We start from the raw sequence: 11,708 nt of genomic DNA, 5'->3' as shown, positions 1-11,708 counted from the left end.
TTGGTGGCTGACTAAATACTTTTTTTCCCCACTGTATATATTGTTGCTCTTTTGTTCGTTTTGACTGCTTTTATTGTCCTCATTTGTAAGTCGCTTTGGATAAAAGCGTCTGCTAAATTACTAAATGTAAATGTTAGAAACATGCCAGCATCGATAAAAGTCCCAGAAAATATTGAGATATATTTTGTCAATATCGCACACCCCTAATATATTTAACGTTTTGTTTAGAAAAAAATGTAAATAAATATGCAAATAAATTCTTTAAAAATCCTACAATGTGATTTTCTGGATTTTTTTTCTCATTTTGTCTCTCATAGTTGAGGTATACCTATGATGAAAATTACAGGCCTCTCTCATCTTTTTAAGTGGGAGAATTTGCACAATTGGTGGCTGACTAAATACTTTTTTTCCCCACTGTATATATTGTTGCTCTTTTGTTCGTTTTGACTGCTTTTATTGTCCTCATTTGTAAGTCGCTTTGGATAAAAGCGTCTGCTAAATTACTAAATGTAAATGTTAGAAACATGCCAGCATCGATAAAAGTCCCAGAAAATATTGAGATATATTTTGTCAATATCGCACACCCCTAATATATTTAACGTTTTGTTTAGAAAAAAATGTAAATAAATATGTGAAGTGCCCTTTTTTCTACTTGAGCCCCTGCCCCTCAAAATGTCTGTGCACGTCCCTGTTCACGAGAGCTATAGAGAGCAGAGCAGACAGCTCTTTATGCTTTCGAATCACTCTCGCGGTACTTTGGTGTCATTCAATGATCAGTGCGCAGCAACGCTTCAAGTCGAAAGAACAAACAAACACGTGCACGTTTTTGCATCGCTTTGATCGTTCTCTGTAGATCTCACCTTCTCACGCGCCACGATTGGTCGATTATATACAATACCTGCGTGTTATAGGTCAAACTACTTTGGATGTTTTAGACAATATAAAAATCTTGGCCAGGATGTGTCCCATATGATATGGCCACCCTTAAGGTAGTTACAGAATGAAAATTGATACTAATAAGTAATCAAGTACTAATACACTGCTTTGACGAGCACTTCCGGTATTCAATTCCACTGTGATAAAGGTCTATTAAATGGTCTTTCTACATTCTCAAACGAGTGAAGAACATTCAGTCTTAAATGACTGAATGCAAACTGAACAACTTCACACTTATTGTGATAGAAAACACTGTAAAGCCTCGTACACACCGGGACGATTATCGATTGGCACCCTTATCGCCAAAGTTTTTCGACGCGTCTTTTGTGTTCATTCCCAAGCGATTTTTTGCTGGCAATGAGCTGAGTGAACGTGCAAATTCACTCCCTGACATTAGATGGTGCTTACTGAAAAACAGAAATACCCACATCGGACACATCAAATCTGCAATTCCTCTCCATAACAACTCCCTCTTATCGAGATTTTTGTAGTTGCCGATGTTTGTCATAAAGTCCTTTGTGTTCAGACACCAATGAGACCAGCAGCTCTACATTCATCTTGCCTCGATGCATCTTCTTGGTCTACTTACTTCCTCTTTGTCGTTAGGTATCAATGTGTGCTCGGCAAGACCGTTTTGTTCTTGAGCGCCACCAAGTCGTGTTTTACTGTAACTTCAGCAGCTCCAGGCACATGAACAAAAGCGCCAATCTCATTGGTCGGCCAGTTTTTAACGCAGCATGTCAAACCAAAAAAATGAGCCTAAGGCGTTTTTTAAATTTTTGAGTGGGGGCAGGGCTGAGAGATGTGGAAACGGAGCGAGGGCAGTGGAATAAGTGATAATGCACGACACCTGTGCCACTCACCGGTCTCGAGTCCCACGGAGGAGCTCCGGAAGGATAAAAGGAGGAGTGACGACAGTGCAAGACTTTTTGTGTTTTGGTTCTGTTTGTGCACGACAGTCGTCCGCGAGGGGCTGTCGCGCTGTTTTGTGTTTATTTTATTATTAAAGTTTTGTTTGAATGTTCACCGGTTCCCGCCTCCTCCGTCCCGACCTACGAACGGGGGTGGGGGGGTTAGAGCGCAGTCTTGTGGGTACTTTACTTTCATTTTGTGTTTGTTTACTTTATTAAAGTGTTTAAATGTTCGCCGGTTCCCGCTTCCTTCTTCCCGAACTACAAACTTTGTTCCAGGTTATATTTGGCAGAATCACTGATAGTACCTCAAACTTTGAATCATTTAAGGCTTCTCACACTTGAAATAATTAACACTAATAATTCTAAACCCTCAGTAAATTATTAATCCTGGTTATTCATAATCTGACGTGTCACACTGTACATTCCTAAACACTGGGTTACTATTATTATTTGCATATTTCAACAGTCGACTGGATAAAAACACAAAAATCACATTTGGATTTTGACCATTAAAAATGGGTAGGATTCAACAATTTGGACATGGAGCTGCATTGAGATACCCAGTATCCCTGGGATTGAACCACTTAGGGCCTTAAAAAACTTAAAAAGGGCCTTTTTTCCCATTGTTGAATGCTCAACATTGGCATGTAATGCAGTATTTTAGCATTGTATTGTTGTGAAATAAAATAAAAAAAAAGATAAAGAAGTAAAATAAAGAAGTATATTCTCCTCTTAAGTGTCCTTTCAACTATGAAAGAGAAACTTATAAGCATTAAATGTTTGCTAATAAACTAAAATTATTTTTTTTCTTTGCTGTTGCAGTTGCCTTTTGCCTAAAAATATCAGCTCTTATTTTAATGTCTTCAGTTTATATGCTACTTATCAGAAAATTATTTAGGTAACACTTTATAATAACGTTCATTAAAAATCATTAACAAACATATATATGCTTAACAGATCATTAGTTATCATATATTCACATAGCTAGAAATATGAGATAATATGCTTGTTCATGTTTACTATTGTACTTATTAAACATTACCTAATGATTAACAGATCATTGTATCATAGAAACTGAAATGTTTACAAATGTCATTAAACTGCAGTTCATATATTACCTAATGCTCTTTTTTAAATTGACAAATGTTTCGAAAGCATAGCTTAATTAGTAATTTTAAGCACTTCACAAACTATTCTTGTTAATATATTATTCATTTACTCATAATCAGTCTGTAAAAGTCATATATTTTGGGTTTTGTTTGTTGTGTAGACTTCTACTATTTGCACATCTTAACAAATAATTTATTAGTTATTTGTTTATGCTTGTTTGCAGTACCCAATCTAAAGTGGAAACTATTCCTCATTTGTAAATGTTTACAAACATTTACTAATCGTTAGTACCTATATAAGCAGTCATCAATATCGTCAATTGTCCCAAATGACCTGAATTCACCCGATTTACTCATCTTTACAAATAATTAGTTAATCATTTGTTCATGTTTTTGCAGTACCCAATCTAAAGTTGAGACTGCTGTAACAATGTTTGTGTAAAAGGTGGTTAGTTATGTTTAGCTAAATGCTTGCTAAAGACATAAAACACATTGTAATTTGGGTGCAAAACATGTTTTTATTTCCTCAGCACTTATATTAGTATATTACTGTATATATAGGATATCCCTTGAACCATACATCAACAGGAGAAAACAGATCAATTTTTCAAGAAAATGCTTGTTTACTTATCAAAATAATGTAATATAAACAGCTTGAACCATGTTCCATTATAGTAATCAAATTGACCCCTGTGCACTGTTGACACCTTTACATAATTCATAACACCCTTAACCAATCCTTAAACCTAACCATACCACCAAACCTGGCACTTACCTGTATCACACTATCACAGTGTTGCACATTAACAAAAGCTTTTAATCATTGTATAACATCTCTTAAAATCATTTGTAGATTTTCAAGATGTGCATGATCACATAAATCGAATGTTTAATGACATTTGGAAGCATTTTATTTTACATGAAATAATGATCTGTTAATCATTAGGTAGTGTTTAATTAGTTTTTTTTGTAAACATTAACAAGCACAATATTTCATGCTTCTAGCTATTTGAATATATATTAACTAATGATCTGTTAAGCATAATATAATGTTTGTAATTGGTTTATAATCAATTCTTTGTTTTGGCACTATAGCGTGGAGATAAACCACTAAAAGATTATTTACAATTGCTTTCTATCTGCAGTACAGTGATAAATAAAGATCAGGTGATTTCCACCATAAAACAAATCTCTGTTAACACTGGCCATGTAAGGTTTGCTCTATTAATCAGTATAACATTTACTGTTAATATAGCTGACATTTAGGTTTAGTGTCACAGCCATTTATTTTGTATAAAAAGTAAATTAAACAGCTGACAGGACACAAATATGGAGACCATATTGGAGTAAATAATCTATACTGTATGTTCTAGGCCACTGCTGTCTACCTCCTGCACACTGGCATGGGCATTTTCTAATTTGAGAGGTTTTGGGCTTATTTGGTCTACTGAATTATACATGGTCTGTGTTTTGGCTCAGTCACTATTTGTTTCCTTATTTGTGTGCTACTGTCAATATTAACAATATCAATTTAAATGTTTGATTATACCAAGCCAGTTTTATCAAATAAACATACCTCTTTTCCTTTTAGTCTCTGTGATGGAAGTGGAGTGTGTGCAGGAGGGTTGTAAGTCTGAGACGTTGAGAAACCTGGCCACCTCACTTCCAGAAGAGCAGTGTCTTACCATTGTGTTCAAGGGAGGAAGGAAGAGCTTGGATCTCCAGTGTGACACAAAAGAGGAAGCCAAGCACTGGGTCCGTGGCATTCAAACCCTGCAAGGCAGAGTCAATAACATGACCCAGAAAGAGAAACTTGACAAATATCCTTTAGCAGATAATCAGATTCAGTTTTAATCTACAGTCCCAGTTTATCAATCTGTAAAATGACAAGTGAGAAGTCCTTACTGTTATTTTGTAGGGATTTAGTTACTCTTCTCTTTAGCTTCAGGCTAATAGTTGTTGTTTTTTTCTAGCATTTCTTTCCTTCAGTAGGGAACAAATGTTGATATATTTATCAGTCAGCTTTGTGTTCCATCAGAGATTAATTGAAAAATGTTTTTAAATTCCTGAATTTGACAGAATTGCAGTTTAAATGTAAGAAGGTAGAATTAAAATAAATATTTTATTGTAATTTGTAGGATATGAAAGTTGGGTAGTTGGGTACGAAATGGATGAAAACAAGGCTGGGAAGGTGAAGTTCTGATCACGGTTATGAGGCCGATTATGTATGTACTTGGGTGTAGATTATTCAGCATATGCAACACTGAAAAGAAAAAAGACCTCTGGAAAACTTGTCAAGTTAAATGAAATTTGAGTTTTAAAAATGTATCCCCGACCCTATGTTAATTTCTATTTTACTCTACTGCATCTCTCATTTTTTTAAACGCAAAAACATGTTTTGTGCAAATAGTCACTGAACAATTTATTGAATTGACTGTATACCTGTATATGCCCCTCACAGCCTCGTTTTCGTATATGATAAACAAAATATAGCCACAACCCTAACTAATGAACATCACAACATATTTAAACTAGGGCTGTTTTTTTATATGTTTAAACCCTTGACTGCTCTCACTTGGATCGATGGCTACCTGAAACAAGCTGACATGAACCATGATGGCAAGATGTCATATGAGGAGGTCCAGACCCTTTTCAAGATGATCAACATAGACCTGAGTGAAGAAAATGCTGTCAGCCTCTTCAAGGTCAGCCTTTATTCCCTGGCAGCACTTGACCTACTTTGGGATGTTTTGAATAAAATCTCTTTAATCACAGAACAAATCTGCCTATGATGCTGAAAAAACAACAGACAATAATGAACACTAAAGACAAAATGGATTTTAAGAATATGAAATAACAATACTGTATACATGCACATTTTTGTACTTTAAATGAGAAGAACTTAATTTGCTTTATATATGTCTTTGCATATCAGAAGTGTGATAAATCAGCAGACGGACGACTTGAACATGAGGAGATTGAGCTTTTTTGTCGTGAGCTACTACGTCGGCCTGAGCTAGATGCAGTGTTTCAGCAGTACTCTGCTAATGGTTACATCCTGTCCACTGTGGATTTGCGTGAATTCCTGAAAGACCAGGGTGAAGACCACACGCTTGTACATGCTGAGAGCCTCATCCTTACCTATGAGCTCAATGAATGGGGTATTCACACTTTGCTTACTATGATTTTAACACACACACCTTGGTAGAAACCCTCTAAATTTTCAGTGATAAAAACACAGAATAAATTTGAATGACCTCTTATTTTACAGTAATAATCAGTACTATTTTATTGGAGGGGCTTTCAAACCTGTCCTGAAGCACCCCTAACACTACACATTTTGTATGTCTCCCTTATTGGACACACCCAAGTCTTGCAGTCTCTAGTAATGAGCTGATGAGTTGAATCAGGTGTGTTAGATGAGGGAAGAATACAAAATGTGCAGTGCTGGGGATGCTCCAAGACAGGTTTAAAAACGTCTCAGGTTACGTATGTAACCATGGTTCCCTGAGAAGGGAACGAGACACTGCATCCTCCAGGGGTCACTATGGGGAACGCCTTCGGCACGACCGGTGTCTGAAGCATACATCTAAACATGACAATGATATTGGCCGGTAACAACCTATGACATCACTACCGGCGCGACCACAGAATAAAAGGGTGCCGGTAGAACACGTCATACGCTTCTTCGTCTGAAGCTGGGGTATTCACGTCTTATATTACACGTATTATTACGTCTTATATTGATTTTTCTGTACTGCTGGTTCGTCTGGTCAGAGGAGAACTGGCCCCCGACTGAGCCTGGTTTCTCCCAAGGTTTTTTCTCCATTCTGTCACCGATGGAGTTTTGGTTCCTTGCCGCTGTCGCCTCTGGCTTGCTTAGTTGGGGGCACTTCATTTCCAGCGTTATCGTTGACATAATTGCAAAGATATTATTTAAACTGAACTGAGCTGGATGTTGACATCGCTGAATTCAATGATGAACTGTCTTTAACTGAAAAATGAGTGTTTACTATTGTCATTTTGCATTATTGACACTATTTTCCTAATTAATGCTGTTCAGTTGCTTTGGCACAATCTGTATTGTTAAAAGCGCTATATAAATAAAGGTGACTTGACTTGACTTGACTTGAAGCTTACGTCCGAAGCATGGCGAGGAGACTAGAGGATGCAGTGTCTCGTTCCCTTCTGAGGAAACTTCGAACTGCATCCTCTAGGGGTCGCTATGGGGAACGGTATAGCCACCCTGCCATGGTGAGGGGAGAGCATGCCGATACCAAGGCGAGCACTAATTACCAACTCAACAAGTCAAAGGAACTGCCCCTAGGACGTTTGACGGCTGTCACATAACCCCCTACGGCCAAAGGCCTGAGCTGTGCACCAAACTTACCTGTTAAGGGCTGGCTTGTATAAAGCCCGAGCCCAGAGCAAAGCTCAAGCCTGGAATAAAAAAATAACCAAGGATTTCTTTAAGTGGAAAAGGCCGAATATCAGGGCTACTTACAACCCCATATCCCATATCAAATGAGTTTTCATGATGTCACTAGATTGGATTTGAGTGCTGTTCTCAATTAATTAATTTGAAAATTATATTCTTTAAAAAAGCCTTTTAGCCTTGCATTCTATTCATTTACTGCTTGTTTTCTTTTTTTTTAAAGTAACACTAGTTTATCTAATCTTTTTATATTCTATCTGTTTTCTTTTTATTTATTATATAATTAAAAATAAATACTATGTGTTCTGCATTGAGCTAACTGAGACTTGTTATAGCACTTGCAAATCATTGCTCTTTTGTTGATTTTGATTGCTTCCATTGTTCTCATTTGTAAGTCGCTTTGGACAAAAGCGTCTGCTGAATGACTAAATGTAAATGTAATGTAAATATCCTGGCCTGTCAAACAGAGACCACCTGCTCTAAGAACTAGCTACCAAGGATCTCAAGATACCCAGGGAAACTTAGTAGTAACACCCTGTCTAGAAAGTGAATATGCAGAGAGTGGGGCCCAAGGTAACCGGGGCCAGAGCCAACTCAGAAAAAGGGGACGAGGCAACAATGCGTCACCCTTACCATAAAGGCTTTTAAGAAAGTGCACAAAGGCTGGCGTGCGCACTTGCCATGAATGTGGACTTAGAAAGTGCACAGAGAACTAGCGTAAGCACTTACCATAGATATGGATTTAGAAATACCGTTATCTCCAACAGGGAGACATAGGTTGAGTGGAGCCCAAGGTGAAAACCGGGGCCTAACCAACTCATAGAAAGGGAATGAGGCTACAGCGCATAACCCTTACCATACAGGATTTTTGAAAGTGCGCAAATTCCAGGTCCTCTAGACCTGCCCGCAGGTGGAGGAGGGGTGCGAGTTGCGACACTAGCTTTCTGGACCTGTCTTTGATCCTTAGACCAAGACGGGCCAGGACCCCTTTGTTCGGGCTGAGACCTGGGCCTTCGTGGAATGAAGGACTTAAAAGCAGCTAAACGCGCCTTCGCCTCCTTAAACTTCCCGTCAACCGTCTCAACGGAAGTGCCGAAAAGTTCAGAAGGAGAAACCGGCGCATCAAGGAGAAAGCCCAAACACAAAGATCGCAAGTGTCATCAGGTGTCAGATAACGCTGACACGGATCCACACACTTCCTAAATGCCTTGCTAGTGCTAGTGCTCACCATGATAACAACGAACAGAATCGATGTTCTCACCAGTATGCAACTCCAAACAAACAGTCGTGAAGACGAAGAAGAGGATGATGCATTCTACCGGCGCCCTTTTATACTGTGGTCGTGCCGGTAGTGATGTCATAGGCTGTCACCGGCCAATATCATTGTCATGTTTAGATGTATGCGTCAGACACCGGTCGCGCCGAAGGCGTTCCCCATAGTGAGCCCTAGAGGACGCAGTTCGAAGTTCCCTCGGAAGGGAACCCGTTTTATTGCAGTGTGCATTGTTTATCAGGCTTGTGATTTTTGAGCCTAAAGATGCAACTATGTTCTGTCCCATGCAGCCCAGAAGAACCAGTTTATGACGCCCAATGGTTTCACTATGTACATGCTGTCTAAGGAGAATGATGTGTATAACCCAGAGCATGGCAGAGTCTACCAGGACATGAGCCGTCCACTCAGTCACTACTTTATCTCCTCCTCACACAACACCTACCTCACTAAAGACCAGCTCATTGGCGAGAGCAGCATTGACGCTTATATCAGGTACAATGCTCACATATATATTAAAAAAGACAGTGCTGGTCCTTTTAGTAGATAATGCATACACATTTGCATGCATACTAGACAAGATTACCTATTTATTGTAATGTTTTGCATAAAGACAGAAAAAAAATGCTTTCTCTAAAGCCTTCTACACACTGCATGATTTTAGCAATCCTATAAGATCATTGCAAATCACACTGTGCGACATGGATCTGATAAACTTGGGAACAACATGTGTGCAGACTGTACAATGATGACACCTATTGACTCGTAGGCTACGACTCACATTACTATAGAAGAATAAAACATCATTAGCATGCGCTAGTGGTAAACAAAAAAAGCATGATGAATCACACTTTGGCAGTTATAGTTTTTATGTGTGCTGGTTGAAGTGGCGAAAAAGGAATGTCCTCTTATGTCCTCTCTCACTGTACGATATAAAACCACCGATTAGCAGCCACGATCACAGCAATCGCCACGATTGTTTCACGATGCCAATCTTTCATCTGGGACAGCTGAAAATCGTGCAGTGTGTCTCGGGCTTAATATTGAGCAAATAATGTAAAAGTGTTCATGTTTGTTTGTGGTGCAGAGCTCTGAGTCAAGGCTGTCGCTGTGTGGAACTGGACTGCTGGGATGGGGAAAAGAAGCCAGTTATTTACCATGGACACACCCTCACATCCAAAGTGCCATTTAGCGAGGTTTTGAAGGTCATCGCTGAATATGCATTCAGGGTGAGCACAGGAAGTGGCTCTTTACCTTCAGCTCGCTGGGTGATGCTTTTATATTTGTATTCCAGTAAATAATATCTACATTTCCTTAGATACTTGAGAAGCAAAATTGCAGGTTCAGATAGTTTTACAGAAAAACAAGAAAGTATGTATTTGTATGCTTTTTTGTTTTTTCATCAGACCTTTTTGATTAGACAAATTAGTAGTTTATTAGATAACCTTGGGTACCTATTTGAAAATCTAATGTGTGCGTAACCATTTAAATCAAATGGTTTAAATAATTTAAATTATTGATAAAGGAGAAATGTCTATATATATATATATATATATATATATATATATATACAGTATATATATATAAAATGAGCATTAAAAAAGAAATAACATTATTGCTATGCTATTTTTCCCTAAACAGTTTTGAGTGGTTTTCCTTTTTCCTTCTCCTTTATAACAAAATAAATACATTAAACCAATAAATACATATGCATACTTGAACATATGCTTATTTTCTAGACTTCTCCATATCCTCTTATTCTGTCTCTGGAGAACCACTGCTGTGTGGAGCAGCAGACTATCATGGCCCAGCAGCTGCATTCAATTCTGGGGGAGAAACTGCTCAACAAACCTCTCAATGACAAGCCGCTTCAGTGCCTACCATCACCAGAGGTAATACAGTCTGACTTTTCCTAATAAAGTTTTAATCGAACATACTCTAAAACCAATTTGGAAGAGCAGTCTGTCTTCCCTTTTGTTTGTTTTGAATTTTATTCAACAGACAGTGCTTGATGTTCTTGGAATGGTTGTGGAACAGTTCCCTAGGTAACTCTTGTTGTGTCGTCTTAGACGACCTATGGGAAAACTCCTGTTTTACTCTGGTACTGAAGCCTGATTTGTTCACGTTTGTGTAGCTGCACACACCAATGGCGCCATCTCATCAGAATCACTCGACTGAAGCGACAGTCATCGATTTGCGTGCAGCTTATTAGGGTTGGGGATCATACCGGTGCCAAATCGATACTTTTAAAACGGTTTTCATGCCTAAACGGTGCCTGAACCGATACTTATTAAAAAATAAATTAATTAATTAAAATTCCCCCCCAAAAATTATGGATTGGCCATTAGCATTAAAAACACATGATGCCTGTTTCATTCATACTGGACGCCAGAGGGCGCCCTCGCACAGAAAATCCACATATCCAGTCACAGAAGTAGAGAACTCATGACCCTCCAGGAAATCCCTTATATGGACAAAGGCATCACTATTATATCTGTAACTGAGTAAACAGAACATATAAACATTTTGAATGATAAAACAAAGACAATAAACACTCGACTGCGACAATATAGTTTATCTGTGTTATTTAAGCCATCTCTGGTATTTTCATAATAATTAAGTATATTTATAATAGGGTGACCATATTTTAGTTTTCCAAAAAAAGGACAGTAGGGGTGGGGTTCGTGGGTGGGGATTCACCTAACAGTGTACGTAGCAAGGTTTTTATTTTTTATTTATTTATATATTTTTTTATAATAAATAAAAAGAAAACAAGTAGAAAGAATAGAAAAAGAATAGGGAATGCTAGTGTCAGAGGGTCATTTTTAAATCAAAATAAAACAATTCAATAGAACAGAAAAAGAACAGATAATGCTAGTGTTACAAGGTCATTATTTATAATAAATAAAAAAAGAAAATAAGTGGAAAGAATAGAGAAAGAATTGAGAATGCTAGTGTTAGAGGCTCTTTTTTAGAATATAATTTAGAATTTAGTTAGAATAGAAATAGAACAGAGAGTGCAAATGTTAGAGGGTCAAGTTTTT

General features: G+C 37.8%; 1 protein-coding gene across 1 annotated transcript in view; it reads left to right on the top strand.

Moving 5' to 3' along the window:
* The window catches only part of plcd3b (phospholipase C, delta 3b), an 84,668-nt gene that overhangs the window by 24,236 nt on the left and 48,724 nt on the right, over positions 1-11,708 (top strand). The window contains exons 4-9 of the mRNA XM_016246111.1: positions 4,551-4,779; positions 5,535-5,664; positions 5,895-6,120; positions 8,958-9,159; positions 9,752-9,893; positions 10,404-10,556. Of these exons, the coding sequence (XP_016101597.1) occupies positions 4,551-4,779; positions 5,535-5,664; positions 5,895-6,120; positions 8,958-9,159; positions 9,752-9,893; positions 10,404-10,556 (1,082 nt within the window). The remainder of the gene's footprint in view (positions 1-4,550; positions 4,780-5,534; positions 5,665-5,894; positions 6,121-8,957; positions 9,160-9,751; positions 9,894-10,403; positions 10,557-11,708) is intronic.

Source organism: Sinocyclocheilus grahami, unplaced genomic scaffold (assembly GCF_001515645.1).
Source record: "Sinocyclocheilus grahami isolate Dianchi unplaced genomic scaffold, SAMN03320097.WGS_v1.1 scaffold785.1, whole genome shotgun sequence".
Taxonomy (NCBI): Eukaryota; Metazoa; Chordata; class Actinopteri; order Cypriniformes; family Cyprinidae; genus Sinocyclocheilus; species Sinocyclocheilus grahami.
The sequence above is the reverse complement of the archived record's forward strand: the minus strand, read 5'-3'. Positions and strand labels throughout refer to the sequence as shown.